Source organism: Macrotis lagotis, chromosome 2 (assembly GCF_037893015.1).
Source record: "Macrotis lagotis isolate mMagLag1 chromosome 2, bilby.v1.9.chrom.fasta, whole genome shotgun sequence".
Lineage (NCBI taxonomy): Eukaryota > Metazoa > Chordata > Mammalia > Peramelemorphia > Peramelidae > Macrotis > Macrotis lagotis.
The window spans coordinates 154,438,349-154,463,956 of NC_133659.1; the positions used below are offsets into that span (position 1 = coordinate 154,438,349).

The 25,608-nt window shown below is 36.2% G+C and overlaps 1 protein-coding gene across 1 annotated transcript in view; it reads right to left on the bottom strand.

Moving 5' to 3' along the window:
- Positions 1-21,161: 21,161 nt before the first annotated feature.
- TAF5L (TATA-box binding protein associated factor 5 like) overlaps positions 21,162-25,608 on the bottom strand; it is a 33,877-nt gene continuing 29,430 nt past the window's right edge. Inside the window, exon 5 of the mRNA XM_074223032.1 lies at positions 21,162-25,234. Within this exon, the coding sequence (XP_074079133.1) occupies positions 24,437-25,234 (798 nt within the window). The 3' untranslated portion in view covers positions 21,162-24,436. The remainder of the gene's footprint in view (positions 25,235-25,608) is intronic.

The window sequence follows — 25,608 nt, forward strand, 5'->3', positions numbered from 1 at the left end:
TTGTCATGAGGATCAAAAAGAGGTAATAATTGTAAAGTCCTTGGCATGGTCAAGGCACATAGCTAACACAGCTTAGCTTTAAAAAAAATTTATTGTAAACTTTCATTTTTATATCACTTTTAATTCCAAATTTATTCTTTCCCTTCCTTTCTTCGGTAATTCATCCCTTGCAACAAAGAAAAAAGAAGGAAAAATTAAACAAGATGTGCCAAGATTGGTCATTAAAATTATACAATAATATACAATTGTATAAAATTATGCAATGTTCACTTTTGGTTTTTGTTCTATTTACATGGTTGTAGTCACTATGGATGTTGCTTTTCTGATTCTGCTTATTCTCCTCTGTTTTAGTTCATCTCATGCTTCTTTGAATTCTTCACATTTATCATTTCGTATAACACATTAATATTCCACTATATTAAAAACCATAATTTGCTTATATATTTCCTATCAATGGGCATATATATTTTTAACCAGTTTTTTTGTAATCACAACAAAATGCTGCTATCACTATTTTGGTGCATATGATTGCTGCTTTGTCAACTAGTCATGCCCAGTTCTTTTCATGACTTTCATTTGAGGTGCTCTTGACAAAGATACTGGAGGAAACTGAGGCAAACAGTTAAGTGAACTCAGTTCTCTTGACTCCAGAGCTGGCACGCTATTCATCGCAGCACCTAGCTTTTAAAAGATTGACAATTGTGGTTTGAAGGAAAGAGCAATGGGATGGAGAAAAAAAGTACAAACAGAACTACAGTTCTGTCCATAAAGTCCTTCCAAAAAGCAGTATCATCTAATCAGTGTTGGGAAGTAGAAATGAACTTATATTGTCCCCTTGACATCTCTAGGATTTTTTCCTCCAATTCTAAATAAGGATAATTAATTTTTGCCTACCTTGCAGACTACAGATCAGGATAAAGTTCTGACTTCCTCTAAAAAAGGCCACAAGAGCTATTAAGGCTGTTAGTAAAAAAGGAGCTCAAATGTGAAGATTAGAGGATTAGAAATTAGAGACATCTAACTAGGGCTACTTCTTAATTCAGACAATGAAAAGCAAAAGATTAAATGTTCCCCTGTGTTACACAATGCCCTCTTGCTAAAGGTAGGCATGCATCAAAAGGGCAGGATCTGTTAGCCTTTCGTGAATGAACTAAATAGATTTAGTTGCAAACAGGTGTTGAATTCCAGAGAGGACTTTATTTGACAGAAATCTGAACTTGGTTGGGTGTTTTAAAAGCAACTCCACCTACTATTTATTGTACCTTTCAAAAGGGATAGGCAGCAGGAGCTATGACACCCAGGAGTAAAACAGGTAGCCAAAGAAAGCGAAACAAAAGCCTTTTATTTGGCACAGTTTGTGATCTGATGGGTGGTAATTTGACTCCAGCTAGACTATTTCTTTTCCTTCTAACTCAAGCGTGCAGCCCATTCTGTAAAGGGCAGGGTGGTGGGATGAACCCTGAAGGTGGGGTATGCAGCTTGGTCACTGAAGCATGCAAGGCAAAGACTTCCACTGTAGTAGGGGCAGTGATGCTACAACTTCGTCACAAGAGGTAGAATTAGAGCTCTTTAATCATTTGGGCTGTGTCCTTTTTGCTGGTGCTAAGTATGTCATTTGATCTCTTTTGCAAATTTGTTTTTTCAGGCTGAAAGTAGCGAATTTTAAAAACACCATTTCTTTTGACTTTTTAAGTCTGCGTTTGTTGCAGCTGAAAAAAATGGAAAAAATGAGGTGCCATTTTTTTGTCTTCAAAAAGATGTGTTTCCTTTGGTTAAGGCAATAGTTAAAAGGCATTAAGTGCATATTGAAGATGCATTTGATGACAGATGTTTAACCATAGAATTACCAACATGAACAACTGGGTTTATCAACTACAACTATGGATGCTGCTGATCCTATCTGAACTGCATCATCTTTTCTGTCTAGCTTCACTCAACTCTGGGACTTGACTAGGTTTTAGCATATATGCAGAACCTTGAATTAGCAGGAAATACTGCTTGGGAATGTTCTACTGAAAGCTTTGGGAATGAAAACAGACTATGGGGTTTAATCCAACATTTTTTTGCCTTAGCAAATATCACTTTTTTTCCCTTTTGGCTTGAAAAGAAGCAAAGGTTAAACAAACTCACTGAAAAATCTAATACTATTTTCTAAATCCTTTCTTTGTTTTTTCTTATTCAAACATTTTCTCCCTCTTCTTCATCCCCAAGAGTCAGAGGCTGAAAATGAACCTGAAATGAACTTAATACCTTAGACAGAAGTGCTTAATCTGCCACCTTGGTCCTGAAACAGGATAGAAATGAGTTGTGACATTATTCCATGATTTCCTCCATGTCAAGTCAGCAAGCATTTATTAAGAACCACCCAGGTACCAGACACTGTGCTAAGTGATGAAAATATGAATACCTGAGCAAAGATAAGTTTCCTGTTCTTAAAAGAGATGACATTCTAATGGGGGAAGATTATGCATCAAAGACAGCTGGAGGGGGCGGCTAGGTGGCGTAGTGGATAAAGCACTGGCCCTGGAGTCAGGAGTACCTGGGTTCAAATCCAGTCTCAGACACTTAATAATTACCTAGCTATGTGGCCTTGGGCAAGCCATTTAACCCCGTTTGCCTTGCAAAAACCTAAAAAAAAAAAGACAGCTGGAAAAAGGAGGGAGGAGGGAAGGAGAGAAGGTACTTGGGAAAGTTCAGAACATCAGGGATAGAGCCTGGAGAGGCATGAAGATGTAGTAACTTTTATGTTTTCCTTTAAAATGAAGCTGTCCAGTGGCTGAATAACCTGCTCAGGCCAATCCATTCCTGTTCAGTCCTACATGTATTTCTCCTGACTGTACATTTCCCCCCCAAAAGACTGTGTGTTGGTGAGAGAGTCTGCCTCTGTTACTATTGTTCTTGTTATACTACTTAAAAAAAAAAGGAATCTACTAATTGTTAAGAGAAAGCACCCCAGTGGGGGTTTCATGAACTGTTAGGTTAAGTACTTACAGACTAGAATCTTGAAAATAACAGCAACTGCCCTTCTGGGGATCAAACCAGCTAGTGCCACCATGAGTCCCAAGTGTGTGTAAGGGGGGGTACACTTGTATGTATGAATAAATGCTGTTTCCCCCATAAAATGCAAACTTTTCGAAGACATTTTTATATTTGTGTATAGCACAATAAAAGGTCTAGAGTCTGCACATAATAAATGCTTATTTGTTGAGTGATTGGTCTGTCCTATTCAGTGAGTCTAAAGCACATTCAATATTTGGTCATTTGGATTGATCCCTTTCATGACTTCTTCCTCTACTCAACTAGTTCTCTAGTTCAGAGCTATCACCTGGACCTAGTTTCTTTAGTAGTCATATGATCTCTGCCCCTAGCATAGGCTTCCTTTAATCCTTAGGATTAGAATACTATCAATTTCTGTTTAAAAATTCCTTCCCCATTCTCCCTTCACAATTGGCTTTCTAAGTTTCTATTCCCCACTACTGCCACACCTCAGCCCATCTGTAGAGTAAAGATAACTAATATACATTCCAAGAATCATATTATTATCTCTATGTATGTCTTTGATGAGACTCATGTTTCTTTCCTTTCTTTATTTCATCTCAGTTAAATTATTTTAGATGAATATTTTATTAGTGTTATTTCTCAAAAATATCCTTTACCCAACCAATATTCCTTTCTAAAAATGAGAATTAGTTAAGTCAAACAAAAAAATACATTAGCCATGGTTTGATAATGAGTGCCTCATTCCTGCCCCTATAGTCAATTCACCAACACTCTGTGAAGAGGAGGGAAGTTTACTTTATGGTCAGTTCTTTGAAGACATGGTTTTAGAATTCAGTATTCCAGAGTCATTTTTTTCTTTCCATAAGATTAGTCAATGTAAATTGTTCTGGTTCTGCTTATTATTATTCTATACCCTGTTGATTTTCTCCTTGATGCTTTTATCTCTCTGAGTTTTTATGATACCACTCTTACTGGCTACTCTTTTTCTGTCTCCTTTTCTGGATCCTCTTCCAGATAACATCCTTAATGATAGATGTCTCACAGGACTCTATGCCTGTATTTCTTCTCTCTCTATACTCTTTCATTTAGTAATTCATCAGTTCCCAAGTATTCAGTTACAATCTCTCTGATAATGATTCTTAAATCTACTTATCCAGCCCTTAACTTCTCTTCTCTTCTGTCTTCATATATCCAGTCGACTATCTGACATCAGTAACTGGAGGTCCTGTAGACAACTCAAATATAACACTCCCAAAATTGAATTAATGTTCTCCCCAAACTTTGCTCTCTTTCTAACTTCCCTAACTTCCCAGTCTCCCATTCTCTCAATTTGGGTGTATCTTCAACTCTTACCATCTCTCACCCCCATATCTAATCAACGACCAGGATCTGTCAATTTTGCCCCTTCATAACACCTCTAGCACATTACACCCCCTCCCATACTAACACCACTCTGGTGCAGGCCTTCATTAATTCATACTTAAGTATTGCAATAAATCTAGCTAGTCTTCCTGCCGCTCCAGTCCATCCTCCATTCAACTGCCAATTTGATTTTTCTAAAGTCAAGTCAGATCATATTCCCTGAAACACCTCCTCATTCTGCCTTCTCCCCCCACCCATACTCCTCATCAGCCTTGATATACTCCAGAGGCTTCCTTTTATTCTCTAGCAAAGAATATCAATTCTGTTTGGCATTCAAAACCCTTCATAAACTCTCCTTCTCCATTACCTTTTTTTGTTTTCTTATACTTTATAGCTCACTGTATGTATAACTTGCCATTCAGTGACACTGACCTAGAAGAAGCAATTTTATTTTTTTGAGTCTGAACATTTTTGCTGATTGGTCTCCATCCTAGAAAGCTTTCTCCTCATTTCCCTATTAGCACTCAAACAAACCTCCTGGCATTCTTCAAGTCCTAGATAAAAATCTGTTTTTATAGAAAGGGTTTCCTGTTGCCCCTTGACTCTAGTGCCTTCTCTCAGTTGATTATCTCCAGTTTGTCCTGCATAGAGCCTGCTTGTACATAGAGCTTGACTTGCATGTTATCTCCTCCATTAGATGGTGAACTTTTTGAAAATAGGAACTATTCTTTGTCTTACTCTGTATCCCCAGCATCCTGAATGCTTAGTAAGTGGTTTATGAAGTGACTTACTAAACTTAAACAACAAAATTAGTTTGAGAATCTGAACATACAAAAAGGGTGAGGAATCTATGTACTAATTTATTTAGGCTTTCAAATTTTCCTGAATTATTGTCTTTTTTTACACCATAATTATTTATACTCCCAAACCATCACATGCCACAATTTATTTACCCATTTCCCTAATCAATGAACCCTTACTCTATTTCCAGTTCCTTGCTTCCACAGAGAGTAGTGCTACAATATATACTTTTGTATATACTTTCTTGTCTTTTTTTATCCTTAGCACCTACCATAAGTTATGGAACATAGTAGGTATTTAAAAATGCTTGTTAATCAATTTGGCATCTTTCCCTCTGCCGTAGTCTTTCTTTGGCTATCTCAGTATCAAGGGGTATTAAAGTTTAATGACTCTTAGTATCATAAATCATTTTTTAAGAAAAGTTAGATAAATTCATAGCTATGCCAACAATGTATCAGAATGGCTATTTTGCTCTAGACATTCCATCAATTTACCACTGTAACTATATTTTACCCTTGTCAGACCTCATCTGTATTACTGTGTTTAGTTCTGGGAACATTCTTTTTTTGCAAGGCAATGAGGTTAAGCGACTTGCCAAAGGTCATACAGCTAAGTAAGTATCAAGAGTCTGAGGCCGCAATTGAACTCAGGTCCTCTTGACTCTAGGACCTACACTCTATTCTGGGAACATTCTAAGTTTAGGAAAACCACTGTTAATGTGGAGAATGCCCTGAAGATAACTAGTCTGCTGTAATATGTTATATGAAGATCATTGGAAGAAACTACATATTTAATGTCTCTCCTCATCTCCACCAGGGAGAATCCTTAGCTTCTTTCATGGTTTAGCTTAAGCATTATCTTCTTTTTAAAATAAAAAAAAATTAATGGTGTTACATGTAAAGACAATTTTCAACATTCATAATTTGAAAGATTTTGAGTTCCAAATTTTTCTCCCTCCTTTTCAAGGTGGCAAGCAATCTGATACAGGTTATATATATGTGCAATTATGCAGAACATTTCCACATGTGAAAAAAATTAAACCAACAGCAAAAAGTGAAAATATGTGCTTTGATCTGCATTGACTCCATTAGTTCTTTCTTCGGATGTGGATAACATTTTCAATCATGAGTCTTTTGGAATTATCTTGGATCATTATATGCTGAGAAGAGCTAAGCTGATCATAGAACAGTGTTACTGTTACTGTGTACAATGTTCTCCTGATTCTGTGTGCTTCACTCAGCATTAGTTCATGTAACTCTTTCCAGGTTTTTCTGAAATCCACTTGCTGATCATTTTTTATTACCATAAGTTGTAGCATTTGTATATAATGGAATATCAAGCACATTCTCCTGAAGCAAGACCTTCCTGACTCCTCCCTATCAGTGTTTGCCCCCAAGTCTTCCTTCTATTTACTCTATTTTGTATGTAGTTGGTAGGAATGACTTCATGTACATGTTGAGTCTCCCATTAGAATGTAAACATTTTGAAGATAGGGATTAATTTTGCTCCTTCTGTGTTGGCTCAGCACTTAACATAGTAACTCAAAGTGCCTAATAAATGCTTGTTGATGCATTAAGAACAGGATAACTGTCTTCAGGTATTTGAGGGATCAAATTTGTTTGTCCTGGTTGGCCCCAAAGGGCCAAATAAGGAGAATGGATAAAAGATTTTAAAAAGCAATATAGAATTGCTATTAAGAACAATTTCCAAATGCTTAGAACTGTCCAAAAGTGGAATGGGCTACCTAGAGAGACAATGAATTAAGCCCTCTTGGTGGTCTACAAGCAGAGGATAGATGAACAATGGGAAGTATATTATTATTTTCAGGCAAAGGTTGGACTGGAAGGCTACTAACCCATATTCTGTGATTCATCTTTTATCACCTTTCTTTCACTATAGACTAACAATAGAGATATCTGACAAATTACCAGTGTTAATGTAGTTTCCACCAACAATATGAATGAGGTTTGGTCACAAGAATGCCCCCCAAGGAAGCAGATAGCAATACTTCTGGTAAATTTATAATTTGAGTGGATACATTCTTTTTTTTTTTTTTTAGGTTTTATTGCAAGGCAAATGAAGTTAAGTGGCTTGCCCAAGGCCACACAGCTAGGTAATTATTAAGTGTCTGAGATCGGATTTGAACCCAGGTACTCCTGACTCCAGGGTCGGTGCTTTATCCATTGCGCCACCTAGCCGCCCCATGGATAAATTCTTGAAACACAGATGAACATAAGGAATCCTATTCCTCCACCTCTTGGTAGAAAATTGGAAGTGAAATAAGTGGGGAATATATGGAATCACTGGATAAAGGCAGGGAAGATGGATAAAAGGCATCTGAAAAAGAACAAAACCTTCCACAAAAGTGTAAACTAGGAAGTTTTTTTTAAAGAGGTTTCCCAATAACTGAATTGTTGAATTTTAGGAAATAATTCTAACCAAAGACCATGAAGTGCAGGCTTCTTTCATTTTGCAATGTTGTTATGAGTGAACAGAAAGATATTCTCCAGAGAAGGTTAGCTGAACATTTGTTTATGCATTTTGGGACTACACTTGACCTTTGAACAGTGGTAAAAATGAAATTCCATTATAAGAAATTCTATAGAGTGCTTTTGTGTTGAAAAATTTTGTTATAATGTGGAACAGGGTTAAGAAATGAAGGTATGTACAAAATACCTTCCTGCTTGAGTTCGAGGTACTTACTTTTATTAGTTAACTAACTACAAAGAAACTGGACATTAAAAATGTTTTCATCTTCAACTCCTGCAGACCTGAAATTGTAATTTCTAATAAGTTTGCTCCTAAATTTTAGTAACTCACTCTGATGTTGTACTTCAAAGCTTATACAAGATTTCCTTACAAATTTATGGGAGAGGTTCTTTCTCTTATAAACTTATTCATAAGCTGCAGGATACAATCCATCCATATCTTTTTCATCTTCTATGACTCTTCTTCCCAGAAATCCTCCTTGGGAGATTCACTCAACATACAAGAAATCATCCTGAAGACCATGTAACATTAAATCAGCACTGTTGCAAGATTTAGGTGGTCTCATTTTGATTAAGTTCTTATGCACAAAGTAGTTTGTGTAAGTGTTCTTATTTTGCAGATAAGGAAATTGAGGTTCAGAGAAGTGGTTTCTTTATGATCACATGGTTTATTAGAGCTCCTGTGTGGAGGGACCTTAGACATCATTTAGTCATAGAACTATAAATGTAGAACTACAGGGGACCACACTGTAATGTTCATTTTACAGATGAGGAAACAGTTCCAGAGAAGTGACTTGCCCAAGGTCATGTATATAGTTCTTTAGAACTATAGCTTGGACTGAGTTGTCTCAGTCTCAGTTGATATGCTGACATTCAATTGTGAAAAAGATTGCATCTGTCATTTTGAAAATGGACCTAAAGTGCTGAAGCATCTTATATGCCCCCTAAAGAAAGGAATTTGTTATCCTATTTTTTCTGCTATGGGTTCATAAAGACATAGATAAAAATCAGCAAAATCTTTAGGATAAAATGTTCATGAACTGAAAACAGTTTGAGAAAGATTCAATTTCAGTACACATTTGTTAATGGGAAAAGCAAAATCAGAGTAAATCAAATCATGCCACCTTTCTTTTTCACTTGAAATTTTTTTCTCAAGAAACCGAAATTCCAATATTACTTTAAGTGGGTCTTGACTCGGATAGAGAAGATATAAGTATTCAAATCCACAGGAAGTGAAGTTCAGTCTTCTTAGATGCTGATTCATTGAAACGTCTATTGAAATGACTTAGGCAGTTGAACCACTGTCTCTTTAAGTCAAATAGATCATCACATAAGACATAAGCCTTTTTTATTTCCCAGGAAATTTTGCCTATCAGTTTGGACCCACATGGAGGATATCAGCTAGAAACTTTGGCTAAGAACAAACTTCAGAGACAGGTTCCTTTGTTAAATGAAAAATAGATCTTCTAACAGGAGCAATTCACAGAATCACATTCAAGATTTTTAAGATGAGTCTGGTATCCATTCTTTAGCAAGTGGGTACTTCCTGAAAGTTGAAAGAATTTAGCCTTTGGTATAATTGGAAAAGAGTACTGCTCTTAGAATTAAGTTTGAGTCCAAATGGTTCTATCACCTGCTACAGGTGAACTAAGGTAAATTGCTTCAACTCTGTTTCCTTAGCTGTGAAATGGAAATAGCAAAAACTGTTGGTCTCATATTCCAAGGAAAGCTTTTTGACCTTAAAAGTGTTTAAGAATGATAGGAATTATGTACAACATGGAAACAAAGTAAAGACTGACAGATTGCTTTCTGTGGGGGGGGGGGGAAATTTGTTAAACTCAAATAAAATCTTTAATAAAATAAAAACAAAACAAAACAAAAAGAATGATAGGAACTAGCTGAAGTGAAAGTTATATGAATCTTAGCACACACTTTTTTCCCCTCCTAATTTTCATCTAATGTAATTCATTCTTAATTTTAAGGAGTTGCTTAGAACACTGAGTGGTTAAAGTAACTTTTATTGCTTGTATGTATCAGTCAATCAGTCAGTCAAAAAACATTTATTAAGTATTTATTATGTGCTAGGTGTTAAGTCCTGGGGTGACAGACATAAAATGGAAGACATCATTTCTCTGAAGAAGTATTCAGTAATTGGGGAAGAATGCAAAGAAGTCCCAAAGTAGTGCTGCCAGGTGAGAAATGAAGAGATATGTGAGTAGAGATCCCTCCTTAAATGAAGGTATTGGAATTTGTGGCAATACCATCCAATCAGAGCACGGTGAAGAGCTGCAGCAACAAGGATGATAGAATGCTAATAGGATGATGAGATTTTCTCAATAATCAGCCTCCTGGGGAATGGATAAGCCAGAGAAACCCCAAAGTAGATCAGCCAGAGGAGAAATAAAGAGAAGTTTCAAGCCAAGGGCCTTCTTTAAATGTAAGGTTAATTCATTAAACATATGGTTTAATGACTCCACCCTCCAGTCAAAAGGACTAGAGGCAGGATTTGAATATAGGTTTTTCTTTGAAGGCTGGTTCTCTATACACTTATATGTAGTCCTTTGTCATTGAATTTGTAGAACTTTGAATTAGTAGCCATGTTTTCCTATATGGTCACTGACAGATTTGTTTTTTGACATCCCACCAGTATCTAAGTCACAAGTCATGAATATTCAAGAACTAGTTATAGCTAGGACTTAAAATTACATGAGAAACTGGGGGAGAGAGGGTTGGAAGTTCTAAAAAAAATGAAGCATAGTGAGAACTATCACACACACACACACACACACACACACACACACACACACACAGACACAAAGACAAACATCCAAATGCATTCCTATGACTACTTCTTATATGCAAGTTTTCTTGGTTTATACAAGAGGTACTCCCTGATAAAAGATCCTAGCTTTATTACTTATGATTAGTTATTCAGGTAGATGGTACCATGTTTTCCCTATCTTAATTGCTCTCAAGCCTTGCAAGGTGTTTTTCAATGAACCAAGGGAGGTAGTATAGTCTGTTGTAGCCATCCAGCAACAACAGCCTTAAGAAGATTGAAATGCAATTTGGAACAGCAGCTAGGTGGTGCAGTGGATAGAGCACTGGTCCAGGAGGCCCCATTGCCTCATTAAATTAAAGAAAAAAAGAAATCCAATTTGGAATGTTTAATAAATAAAAATATAATATAACACAGAAGTTAATTTGTAGTTTTCTACATCAATATGCAACCAAGGGATCTTTTTTTTAAATTTAAGGCAATGGGATTAAGTGACTTGCCCAAGGTCACACAGCTAGGCAATTATTATGTACCTGTGGCCAAAATTGAACTCAGGTCCTCCAGATTCCAGGGCCAGCACTGTAACCACTGTGCCACCTAGCTGCCTGGGAATTTTTTTCTATTTGAGTTTATTGCCACTGGTCTTGGCTAGTTTGAAATCAATAGTTTTAGATGTTAGTTCTGGCTCTGCCATTGTGACCCCAAATAAGATTCAATTTCCATTTGATTTTTTCCTCCTCACAGATCATGAGGATAATAGAATATTTTATAAGATTTGAACATATAAATGAAAAGTAATTGAGCTCTATGATTATGTCTAGTATGATACTAATGAGTACTCAATAAAGATAATGAGGCATGCTCTCTCTATATACCAAGATTTGGATCTGGGAAAAAAACCCAAAAACAGGGCTGTATTTTTTTCCCTTCAACTTAATCTCAGGAACTAGTCCTGCCATATGCAATAATACAATATGCTTTGCCAAAAGTGGCAACAAGTTGTGGAGTAAGTTTGCTACCTTTTTTTTTTCTTTTTTAAGCCTTAACAACCAAATTGGGTAAGTGTTGCAGGCCCTGCCCAGGGATTCAAAAAGGTAGGTAGACAGACAGACAGACAGACACACACACACACACACACACACACACACACTATATCACTAAGGAGCAAACCCCATGAAACTACACTCTAATTTATTTATTTATCCACTTATCTATTTATCTATTTATTTATTTATTTGTTCATTTATTCATTCTATCTATCTATCTATCTATCTATCTATCTATCTATCTATCTATCTATCTATTTATGTTTTTGCAAGGCAAATGGGGTTAAGTGGCTAGCCCAAGGCCACACAGCTAACTAATTGTTAAGTGTCTGAGGTTGGATTTGAACCCAGGTACTCCTGACTCCAAGGCCAGTGCTCTATCCACTACACCACCTAGCTGCCCTCAGGAAACTTTTTATCCCTCAGTGGATGGTGCGCATTAAGTTAAGATTATGAATTAATACTATCAATTATGAAATAATACTATCAAATGACATTGCATATATTAAAAATGCTTTGCAAACCTTAAGGTCATATATAAATGCCAGTTACTGATCTTCTTGCTGATTATGAATCCTCAGGATAAGAAAGTTGCTATGGAACAACAAAGAAAACGGTGGAAGATTCCTCCGGACTAGGAAACAGTTCTGCAAAAACATTAACATAACTTCAATATAATTGTCATTACTTAATGTAAAGCTGATCTGGGAATTTATACTTATGGGATTCCATGAATGAGAGAAAAATAAGAGAATATAGAATTATGTTTCCTCCTTCCCCCTCAGTGAATCACTTTTGGGCAACTATATAGTTTAAGACATGAGAAAGCAAAATAAAGGGCATGTATTTACTCTTAGCTGTAAGGACCTGCCACAAGGATATAATCTCCTGGGAGAATATATGGAAGAATAGAGAAAGGAATCATTTCTGGAATGTTTTGAATTTACTTTAAATTGATCAAGAGCACCACAAAGCAGGACAAGACAGTTTTTTGAAGGAGGCATTGCTGCAGTTAATAATAGTATCACAGGTGTTCCTCTATGAATCAGTTTTAGATCCCCACTCACAGAAAGTCTCTCCAAACAAATAGAAGACCATCTCAGGACTTTCCGGCTGCAGTCAGCAAGCCCTGTGTATGCTTTGGCATCGGCATGATTTCAGACTGCAGCTGGAGGGAAGCCTACAGTCATTTACCCTATTCCACAGCAGCCTCTCTGTCCTTTATTGTTCACAGGATAACCATTAATAGAATTCATGGAGCACTCAGTTCTTTGGCATTTTGCCATGGAAAAGAAGGTGTCTTTGGGGCACACACTAGGAGCTGCATACAGATTGCAGTCTGAAACACCAAGTACTCTGCTACAGGCAGCCCTAATGCAAACTAATGAAAACCAATCAGTGTAATCTTGTTTTATTTTGTCTGAAGTCAGAAGTATCTGATAGGTATATTTCTGTGAAATTCAATAAATGATTTTCAGTTCATATATAGTAGGTAAGGTTTTGGGGACTGGCTGGAAAAGAGTGAGAGATGAATATTAAAGGCAGAGAATCTCCAAATTAAGATCAAAGGCTTAAACTCAACAGCATGCTAGAATTTGATGATTATATTCCCTTTCTAGGAAAAAAACGTTTATTGTGTAACTGAAATGGTAATAGTTTAAATCTTACTGTAAGGCAAATGTATTGAAACTTATTTTTTATACTCTAATAGTTTATCAACATGTAGAAATTTTGGATTCTGATACATATCTTAATATAGCCCTCCTAATTATTTAAGTTAAGATTATTGCAGAATAGATTCTTGTGAGGAGAGACTATTGCCATTGTTGACAGTTATCCACATCTCAAAAGAATTCCCTCCTCTGAATTAACCTGAAACCTAAATATCCTATTAATTCACTTATTTTGCTTTATGTATTTGCCCAGTACTTCTCCTTTGTAAGCACTTCACAGGAATTAACTCAAATGTTTAGATACCCCCTTAGAATTAAAGAATTTTAAATGATTTACAGATGAGGCAATCTTTGAAATGTTGACAATCCAAGTAATAAAATAAATGACAGTTTCTTTTTCTTTCTTTTTTTTTTTTTAGGTTTTTTCAAGGCAAACCGGGTTAAGTGTCTTGCCCAAGGCCACACAGCTAGGTAATTTTTAAGTGTCTGAGACCGGATTTGAACCCAGGTACTCCTGACTTCAGGGCCAGTGCTTTATCCACTATGCCACCTAGCTGCCCCTAAAAGAGTTTAAAACAGCATTTTGGATTGTTTCTAGGTTCCTCCAGGAAAGAAAAACATTTTCAAATATCAAAAAATAAAACTTTAAAAATGAGAATATTCAAAACAAACTTGAATGCATTTTAGTAGTAGTTAGTTTAATTTAGGAAATTATTCAGATAGTTTAATGAAGTCTTTTTTAAGTTCATCAAGAATAGACTTATGTCACATACATGCTATAAGACAATCAATCGGAGGGGGAAAAAATAAAAAAACTTACCTTTTATTTATTTTTGAGCTTTTGTGGGACAATGGGGTTAAGTGACTTGGTCAAGTTCACACAGGGAGTATCAAGTGTCTGAAGTTGGATTTGAACTCAGGTTCTCCTGACTCTAGAGTCAGTGCTGTATCCACTGAGCCCCTTAGCTGCCCACTTACCTTTTAATTTTATTTTTTTATTTATTTTTAGGTTTTTGCAAGGCAATGGGGTTAAGTGGCTTGCCCAAGGCCACACAGCTCCATAATTATTAAGTGTCTGAGGCCAGATTTGAACTCAGGTCATCCTGACTCCAGGACCAGTGCTCTATCCATTGAACCACCTAGCCGCCCCACCTTTTTATTTTAAAAGGTTTTTTTCCCCCAAACTATTGACTTCTTCACATTTTAGGACTGAGGCTCTAACTCTCATTAATTTTCAATAAAATCTGCTAATTGCTTTACATTTTTTTTACTTGGTATTTTACAAATGTATGATGATGGAATCATTGCTTATTTGTTCTTTTTTTTTAAAGAAAGATTTTATTTATTTTGAGTTTTACATTTTTTTACCCTAATTTTGCTTCCCTCCCCCCACCCGCCCACAGAAGGTAGTCTGATAGTCTTTATATTATTTCCATGGTATACATTGATCTAAGTTAAATGTGATGAGAGAGAAATTATATCCTTAAGGAAGAAAAAAAGTATAAGAGATAGCAAAATTACATAAGTTTTTTCCCCCTAAATTAAAGGTAATAGTCTTTGGTCTTTGTTCAAACTCTACAATTCTTTCTCTGGATACAGATGATATTCTCCATCGCTGATAACCCAAAATTGTCCCTGATTGTTGCAAGTCCACCAAGGTTGATCATCACACTCATGTTGCTGTTAGGGTGTACAATGTTTTTCTGGTTCTGCTCATCTCACTCAGTATGAGTTCATGCAAATCCTTCCAGAATTCCCTGAACTTCCACTCCTCCTGGTTTCTAATAGAACAATAGTGTTCCACCACATACATATATCAGTTTGTTAAGCCATTCCTCAATTGAAGGACATTCACTTAACTTCCAATTCTTTGCCAGCACAAACAGGGCTACTTTGAATATTTTTGTACAAGTGATGTTTTTACCCTTTCTCATAATCTCTTCAGGGTATATAGACCCAGTAGTGGTATTGCTGGATAAAAGGGTAGGCACATTTTTGTTGCTCTTTGGGCATAATTCCAAATTGCTCTCCAGAAAGGTTGGATGATTTCACAGTTCCAACAACAATGCATTAGTGTCCCAGATTTCCCACATCCCTTCCAACATTGATCATTGTCCTTTCTGGTCATATTGGCCAATCTGAGAGGTGTGAGGTGGTACCTCAGAGATGCTTTAATTTGCATTTCCCTAATAAATGGTGATTTAGAGCAATTTTTCATGACTCTGGATAGCTTTGATTTCCTCATCTGTAAATTGCCTGTGTATATGCTTTGATCATTTGTTAATTGGGAATGGCTTTTTTTAAAAATTTGACTCAGTTCTCTGTATATTTTAGAAATGAGTCCTTTGTCAGAAATACAAATTGTAAAAATTGTTTCCCAATTTACTATATTTCTTTTGATCTTGATTACAGTGGTTTTGTCCATGCAAAAGCTTTTTAATTTAATGTAATCAAAATTATCTAGTTTGTTTTTAATGATCTTTTCCAACTTTTCCTTTGTCCTTTCCATAGATCTGATAGGTAAACTACTCCTTGATCTTCTAGTTTGCTTATAATATTGTTTTTTTATGTCTAAATCCTGTATCCATTTTGATCTTATCTTGGTATAGGGTGTGAGGTGTTGGTCAAATCCAAGTTTCTGCCATACTAACTTCTATTTCCCAACAGTTTTTATTGAAGAGTTTTTATCCCAATAGCTGGACTCTTTGGGTTTATCAAACAGCAGATTACTATAATCATTTCCCACTATTGCATCTAGGCTAGTCCACTGATCCACACTCTATTTTTAGTCACTACCAGGCAATTTTGATGACATGCTTTATTATATAATTTTAGATCTAGTAAGGCTAATCCACCTTCTTTTGCATTTTCATTAAATCCCTCGAAATTTTTGACTTTTATTTCTCCATATGAAGCTACAATATTTTCTAACTCATTGAAGTAAGTTTTTGGAATTTTGATTGGTAGGGCACTTTGTTTAGTAGTTTAATTTTGGTAGAATTGTCATTTTTATTACACTAGCTTGACCTATTCATGAGCAGTTGATGTTCCCTCAGTTATTTAAATCTGATTTTATTTGCGTGAGAAATGTTTTGTAATTGTTTTCAAAAAGATTTTGAGTCTGCCTTGGCAGGTAGACTCCCAGATTTTTCTATATTTTAGTCTGAGGTTACTTTGAGTGAGATTTCTCTCTCTAGCTCTTTCTGCTGTATCTTGCTAGTCATATATAGAAATGTTGAGGATTTATGAGGGTTTATTTTATATCCTGTAACTTTGCTAGAGTTGCTAATTATTTCTAGTATTTTTTAAGATGACTTCCTGGGATTCTCTAGGTATACTATCATGCCATCTGTAGAGTGAAAGTTTTGTCTCTTCCTTCCCAATTATAATTCATTCAATTTCTTTTTCTTCTCTTATTGCTGAGGCTAACATTTCTAATACAGTATTGAATAGTAGTGGTGATAATGGGCATCCTTGTTTCACCCCTGATCTTGTTGGGAATGCCTCTAGCCTATCCCCATTGCATATAATGCTTGTTGAGTTTTAGATAGATACTGCTTATTATTCTAAGGAACAATCCATTTATTCCTACACTCTAGTGTTTTTTAGTAGGAATGGGTGCTGTATTTTATCAAAAGCTTTTTCAGCATCTGTTGATATGATCATATGATTTCTGATACCTAACAGTTTTTCCTAATTTTGAACCAATCCTGCATTCCTGGAATAAATCCTACTTGATCATAATGTATTATCCTAGTGATAACTTGTTGTAATCATTTTGCTAAGATCTTATTTTAAGATTTTTGCACCTATATTCATCAAGGAGATAGAGCTATAATTTTCTTTCTCTGTTTTAACTCTTCCTGGTTTAGGTATCAGCACCATATTAGTGTCATAGAAAGAGTTAGGCCGAGTTCACCTATTTTTCCAAAGAGTTTGTACAGAATTGGAACCAATTGTTCCTGAAATGTTTGATAGAATGCTCTTGTGAATCCATCTGGCCCTGGAGATTTTTTCTTAGGGAGTCCAATAATGGTTTGTTGAATTTCTTTTTCTGAGATAGGGTTGTTCAGGTATTTAATCTCTTAATTTAACCTGGGCAATTTACATTTTTGTAAATATTCATCCATTTCACTTAGATTGTCAAATTTCTTGGCATAGAGTTGAGCAAAATAATTCTGTCCATTCACATTCAAAGTTATAATTACTAACTCTTTATTGCCCTCCATGCTATCTTCCCTGTTTGCATTTCCCCCCTTTTTCACCTTATCCATATCCTGCAGTATTTTGTTTTGAATACTGCCATTTTCAGTGTTTGCCCTCCTATATCAACCCTCCTCCCCTTTCTTTCCCCTTTCCCTTTTTTCCTTCTTCTTTCTCTTAGTACCCCCTTTTCCCTCCCTCCCCCACCACCTTTTCCCCTTTTAATATTTGAAAGGTAAGTTAAGTTTCTTAACTTAACTGAGTGTAAGTTAACTATAAGCCAAGTCTGATGAGAGGAAGATTCAGGTGATTCTCAGCTCCTCCTTCCTTCTTCCCCTCTATTATAATAGGCCTTTTGTACCTCTTAATGTAATGAGATTTACCCCATTCAATCTCTTCCCTCCTCCTGTCTTCTTACTATCCCCCCCTTTTAAGGGTGTATTGCTTTTAAATCATTTTCTCTGAGTCACATAAAAGTCATGAGTGTCCATCACTTCTGGCTAAGTATATTTTCTGTAATAGAGTTACAATTCTCAAGTTATTAGAGTCTTTCTCCCAGGTGGGAATATAGCCAGTTTCATCTTATTGGATAGCAGTTTTTTCTTTACCTTTATTTTTTTTTAATCTTTTCATGTGTCTCTTGAGCCTCCTGTTTGATGTCCAAGTTTTCTATTTAGCTCTGGTCTTTACATCAGGAAATGTTGGAAGTCTCTCAATTTGTTAAATATACATCTTTTCCCCTGGAAGAGAGGGTTCAGCTTTGCTGGATAGTAGATTCTTGGCTGCATTCCAAGCTCCCTTGCTCTTTGGAATATCTCATTCCATGCCCTTTGATCCCTTAATGTTGATGCAGCCAGCTCCTGTGTAATCCTTACTGGGGCTCCTTGGTATCTAAATTGTTTCTTTCTAGCTGCTTGCAGGATTTTCTCTTTTATCTGATAGTTCTGGAATTTGGCCACAACATTCCTTGGTGTTTTCATTTTAGGATCTCTTTCTGGAGGGGATAAATGTATTCTTCCAGTAACTATTTTATCCTCTGGTTCCATGATATCAGGGCAGTTTTCCATCACTAAATCCTGTAATATTAAGTCCAGGCTTTTTTTCTCTTCAATGTTTTCAGGAAGACCTATAATTCTCAGGTTGTCCCTTCTTGATCTATTCTTGAAGTCAGTGGTTTTGCTGATAAGGTATTTTACATTTTCTTCTATTTTTTTTGATTTTTTGGTTTTGTTTAACAGACTCTTGCTGTCTCATGAAATCATTAGTTTCCACAGACTCCTTTCTTTTTTTTTTAGAGAGGAGTTTTCTTCATTTACCTTTTGCAACTCATTTTCCAGTTGGTCAATTCTATTTTTGAAAGTTTTCCATTTGACCAATTGAGATTTTGAGAATTATTTTTTTTGCATTTGTTCAATTGTATTTTCCAAGGATTTGTTTTCTTGTTACAAGGTATTAATCTTCTCTCCTAAATTTTTGCTGAATACTTTTATCTTTGAACAATGATGGACTATGCCCTAGGCAAGGTAATTACTCCTCCTATTCACAGCTGAGGGAGCTCTGCTGCTCACACCTGAGCCTGGGGTGGAAGTGGGCTGTAACTGTGTTTGTTTTGGGAAGAGGCTTCAGCTGAAATGAAGGTAGAGTTCCTCCAGACCAGAGGAGCCCAGGGATTGATGTCTGCAACTTTCCAGCACTGGAACTTAGCCTCTAGTCCTGCTGGTAAGCTCCAGTCTATCCGTGTCACAGCCAAAGACTCTGCTCCCTAGCTGGCTAACGGCTCTCCGGCAGACCAGGCCAGTCTTGCTCTCAAGCTCTTACCCAACCTGTGCTCCCCACAGTCTGCCCTCAGTGCCCGGCTCACCCATAATGCCAGAAGACAAACCTTCAGGTTCTTCTCCTAGCTTCTCTTTTTGGGTTGTCGATTGGATCTCTGTTAAGAGGTTTGTTTCATGTTATATATGAGGGAAGATCAGGAGACTTTGGCACATTTCTTGTCTTCCCTCCACCATCTTGGCTGGAAGTCTCTATTTGCTATTTTTCAAATGATAGTTAAAACTTTAAGTGTAATTCCAATTGATTTTATACCCTTTATACCCAATTCGATTGATATTATACCCTTCTTTCCCCTCAGATTAAAATCCACATATCAGTCCTAACAATGTTTTGTGGAACTTTATAAAGCACTTGGTCTGAGAGGCAAGATGTTGTAACAGTCATGCCTCTAATTCACCTTAGCTATGTGATTGTAAGCAAGCCACAAAATCTCTCAGTGATCCCAGATAACTTCCAAAGATTTATACTAGAGAAAAGCTGCTGAGATTGCTGAAAGGGGCTTCTAGACCAGGCCTTCTCTACAGAAATGAAATTGCAAGTCTGGACAAAACCCAAAGTGTTATTTATAAAGCTAGCTTCAAAATCCACTATGTCCTCCCCGCCCTCCAACCTTGAAGTATGAACAAAGTAATTTAAGTGTAAAGCAAGGAGTCACTGATAATGTCTGAAATGGTTTGGGGATTCTTCATTACTGAAAGAGTGTAATTTGTTTACTTAGAGTGCAGGGAATTCAACCCTGGGTTAGAAAGTTCAGAATTACTATGAATTTGCCCTGGTAACCTCATGAACACTAGTTGAGATGTGCCTAAGTAGCAGATTTTTTTTTTAAAGGATGAAGCAATTTGCTCAACATCATTAATGTTTGTATTTTTAATTGTTGGGTGGGATTACAAACACATTTTTCAACACACATTCACAACAAGGAAAATCAAAGTTCACTGTTCCCTGAAATAAAAACCACTAAGGAATCATCAGTTTTGACATAATTATCTTTTATGCTTATTATTTTCACTTACAGAAATTACTTCTTCAATATTCTGTCAGTCACACGTATGTAGGACTAGATTTATAGAATAGATCAAGGATAGGAAGCCAAAAAGTAAACTTATGCATTCCTTAAAAAATGTTTTCTGCCTGCTCCTGAGTCAATGAAGCAATAAATAATAGGATGTACATATTGAATACTTAATGTAACTACAGTTTATATTACAATGCTCTACTTGGAAAGTTATATCTTAGAGTTCCAAGAATCTTTTAAGGCACGCGTGCACACACACACACACACACACACACACACACTACACATGGACTAGGGCCAACAACCAGGACTACAAGTACTGTTGAGCCCAAAGATGTTTGCCACATCCAAATTTAAATTTGTTTAATGTGATTTAATGATATTAAATGATATTGTATTCATTGATATGTCTATTTAAGTATTACTATAAAAGCAGAAATAAACAATTTAGTGCCTTCTTTCCTTTTTCTATTTTTTATTTTACTCAATGATTTACTCAGTGATATTCCTGTAACCTTTGTCTCCATCTTTATTCTCACTTCTGCTATTTTCTTGCTAAGCCAATCTTAGCAGATGGAATTTTATGGGGGAGAACTACATTGTTAGCCGTTCCCAGGCTAACTAATATCATAAAAATGATGTTGTGGATGGTAGTGAATTACAAATGTTTTGAAGAAGATCCCCGATCAAGACAATTCCAAAGGACACAAGATGAAAAATGCTACTTCCATGGAGAACAGATGAACTCTGAATGCAGAATGCAGCATACTTTTTTACTTTTATTTTCACTGTTTTATTTTGTTTTCTTTTGCAACATAACTAATATGGAAAACCAAGTGCTTGGCTTCTTTAGAAGAGGAGAATTTTAAAGTCAAAATTTAAACGAATGATTGCTAAAAACCTTTACATGTAATTGGAAAATATTTAATGAAATAATTAAAATTTTTTTACCTTCCTTCAGCCTTTTTCTTTTTTTTGCTCTGATATTAATTTACTTACAAATGATAAAGAATTTCACCAGTTTTTCCAAGATATCTGGTTCCTGTTAGCTCTGCATTTACAACTTTAATGATAGTTTCTTGAGGTCAGAAGGAGAAATTACTTGATCTTTTAGATTCTTTTGAAAGTATGAAGTCCCTGTGTAACTTTGGGCAAATCAATTAACCTCCCTGTACTGTTTTCTTAAATGTAAAATTATGGGTTTGATCACATGGCTGCCTAAGGCTTTTTCTATTTTTAAATCTATGATTCGATACTTTGGGAATACTAAGTCTCCATTTCTGTTTCCTCACATAAATGGCACATGTTATGATCCATCTGGACAAGTAGTATCATGTTTTAAGGATCCAGTTTTCTCATTTATAGAATAGTTAAATTTTATTTCCCTCATTGCTTCACAAGGTTGAAGGATAAGATGAGACAGTTGATGTTACAACAATCTAAAAAACAATGACTATACTAGTCATATTACACACACACACACACACACACACACACACACACGTCTTAACTCTATTTGCTATTATTCCCTACTCTTTGGGGACAATGGCAAATGATTTATAGAATCAAGATCTTATAGTCAAATATGAGGTCAGAAGTAGAAAAAATAAATCTTCAGGCACAAGATTAGAACAGATCAAAATTTTGGTCTTAAAGACAAGTATAAACCTCCAATTAAAAACATAGGCCAGTAGGAATTTGACCAATGTCACAAAGGTGAATTTATGATCCATGTTGCTTGTAATATTATTTTTATGCCACTTATAGGTATTGCCAAATATGAATGGATGGGTAAGATTGGTGGAAATTTACTGAGTTGATTAGTTTTTTATTTTACCTGAAAAAAAAAGAGAATTCTGCTCATCTTCTTTAGTCTTGGCAAGCTATCTAGGACTACAAAAAAAAAATAATCCTTGAGAGATACCCATACCATTCATTTCTGAAAAGATATAGTTTAAGTTGTGAATATTCAACATTCCTAGTACTGCTCTTCAAAATCTGACAGTTCAAGAGTAAAGAATTAAGAGCACATCCCAATTCCAGATTTTAATACAGAACACCTGGAAGCTACCGATGCTTTGTTCTAACTTAACCACAGGATTAGAACTTTTGGATGAGTACCTCTCACAGATTAGAGACCTTTCTAAAGCTCCATATTTTTATGACTTTGGAAAGGTAAACACTTTTTCTAAGTCATTTTTTTTCATTGTATCTGAAACACTGTGATGGAGAAATTATTCTTTTGCAACTCCCATTATTGGGGCGACTAGGTGGCATAGTGGATAGAGCACCGGTCCTGGAGTCAGGAGTACCTGAGTTCAAATCCGGCCTCAGACGCTTAATAATTAAATAGCAGTGTGGCCTTGGGTAAGCCACTTAACCCCATTGCCTTGCAAAAACTAAAAAAAAAACAAACAACTTAAGCATTGTCACAATTTAACTAATTGGCAACCTTATGTTATTTGTTTGGGTTTTGCAAGGCAGTGGGGTTAAGTGACTTGCCCAGGGCCATACAGCTAGGCAATTATTAGTGTCTGAGGTCGGATTTGAACTCAGGTACTCCTGACTCCAAGGCCAGTGCTCTATCCACTGCATCACTTAGCCACCCCAGATATATAAAAGTCTTAAGCTTCTATCATCTGTCAACAATTGTTAAGTCTAAATGGGCTTATAGTATAAATGCTCTCAACGGCCAAACTGAATGCTATGCTCTCTGTAATCCTGAGGCAAAATTCACTGAAGAACATGTAATAGGAGAGGGAAAAACCTATTGGGGTCAGTCTAATCTTCTTAATTGGTTATTATTTTGATGACAGACAAATTGTTCTACAGTAAACATTCTGTTCATCGGCCTGCCCAGATTGATGACCAAATAGTGTCTCCCCATCAATAATGCTCTCTAAATAAAACCACACACACACACACACACACACACACACACACACACACACACACACACAACCCCTCCTTTCCTCAATGCCCAAAAAAGGTATCAACACTTTTTTTTAAACTAAATGCTTTTTTAATAGAAAACAAAATACAAAATAACTCTTTTCAGAAAACAGAAATATTTAATCCTTTTCTCCACAAACAAATTAGAACTTGCTTTATCCTCAAAGCATGGTTTTATATAGCTAAGACTTGTTTCACAAAGTGTTCATAAAACTGGTATTGCAATGCAGGAGGTGGGAGCAAGGAGATTCAGGAAGGAAAAAAACATTTGCAAAAAAGCTACACCCCTGAACATATAATAATATGGGAATTAAATTTTTCCAATTTCAATTTATGACTTACCATTGCAAATTACTTTTATCCCCATGCAACAAAATGTTCTTTCATGGAGAGGTGCAACTAGGAAGAGAACCCTCCCTTCCCACCATCACTGCAGGAGCCCAAAACTTTCTCAATCAACCCACCCACCCATAACACCTCATCCAGGGTGATTTAAGCACCACCCAAAATTGCCCTTTTCTCCCAACACACTGTGCGACCAAATTTTCTAAGTCCCTGAACCTCAAAATTCCAAGTATCACAGCCAGTGCCAGGAATCAAACCTGAAAGATAAAAGCAGAGATGGAACCCTGCCAGTGCTAGATTTCCTCTTCTCAATAATAAAATAATAATAATAATTATAACAATAATAAAAAAAATCCTGGTTCTTTGCAATTGCAGAAAATGAAAGACTTTCTGCCAGGATTACCCATCCTCCCCCCCAACCCCAACTCCCACCCTTGCATTCCTAAGCCAAAAGGATTTCCCTTCAACCAAAGTGAATGATAATACTTAACACTTTTAGCACTGCTTATCTTCAAAGTGCTTTGCAAACATCATCCAATCAAAAATCCCTACACCTTGAGGTGAGGGAATATTATTATTATCCCAATTTTATGAATGGGAAAAGTGAGACAGAAATTAAGGTACCTGTTAAGGTCACAACAAGATCTCTATGAAATTCTATCTGACCTCAGATGCACCTTAAATCCTTGCCTCAAGCCTATATACTATCTTTCTTCAGCCTCTCCTTCTCCAACCTCAGTGTTTTAGGACATTTTTGGGCAGAACAACATTATGGTATTTGCAATACCAAAGACCTGTCTGCCAATGGGAGAAAGGAAAAAAAGAAGGGGAGGAAGTCTCTTTCACAGTCAGTGATTTAATCTCAGTTTGTAGTAAGACTCTTAAAATTGCAAAGCCTTCCACCACTATCCCAATTCATTAAAAAGAAAAAAAAATTAATGTTCCTGATTTTCTTGTGTAATTCCAGTCACTAGAAGAAGGTTACAGGCCATAAACTGAACACTCAATACATTACTCATCTGCCCAGTATATACACCAACAAGTTCACTGGAAGAACCATCTGCAGGAGCATTGCAATAAGTGTTCCGAATATCCCAAACCCGAACAGAATTATCCATGGATGCAGAGGCAATCAAGCTACTATCTGGGCTGAAAGTAAGGCTGGTAATATTGTCTGTGTGGCCTCTCAATTCTTTGTAGAGGGTACCGGATGCCAAGTCCCACAGCTTCAACCGCTGGTCCTCACCGGCAGATGCCAAGTACTTACCATTTGGAGAAAATGCAAGTGAAAGCACAGGGCCCCGGTGACCTGTGAAGAGCCTCACAGAATTTCCTTGTTGAGTACTCCATAAACGAACGGTCTTATCAGTTGAGCCTGTAGCTAAGTAGTTTGAATTGGGGTGGAATTTTACACAGTCCACATCTGCTAGATGTCCTGCATATATTCGCAATGGGTACGTCCGATCAAATGACCAGAGTCTTGCAGTGCGGTCATGGGAACCACTTGCGAAGTATAAACTGCATGGACTGATATCCAGATCCCAGACAGGGTAGGCATGTCCTTGGTACAATACAGTATTGGTAAAACTTCCTAGGTCCCAGTATCTAATAGACATATCTTCGGAGCAAGATAGCAACCCTGAGCTGTCTGATAGGAATCTTGTACTGTATACGGGCCCACAATGCCCTCTCAAAATCTTCATTTCTGTGCCCATGTTGTCATCATCATCTTCCTAGAACAACAATAGATAGGGAGAAAGAGGAAAAAATAGTTTAGAGTTATGGCAATATTAAAAAGTTTTGTGTTTTGTGGAGGGGAAAAATATCTGCTTATAAGAAAAGAAAAGGAAAGAAGGAATCCTGTAAATAGTAATTTCTTTTTATCTTGGATACTATAAATATACACAGTTCCTGGGCTATATATATACATGCAATAGTTATTCAAGTCTCAAAAACTGAAGAAATACACGACTGTTTTAGAGTATTAATAGAAATTTTACTAAGTGCTTTAGGTCAGGAAATGGACCAAATTGTAAGTTTTATTACTATTTTGGCATTATGTAGTACCCTAGAAGAAAAATTATATTAAAATTTAATGTTCATATTC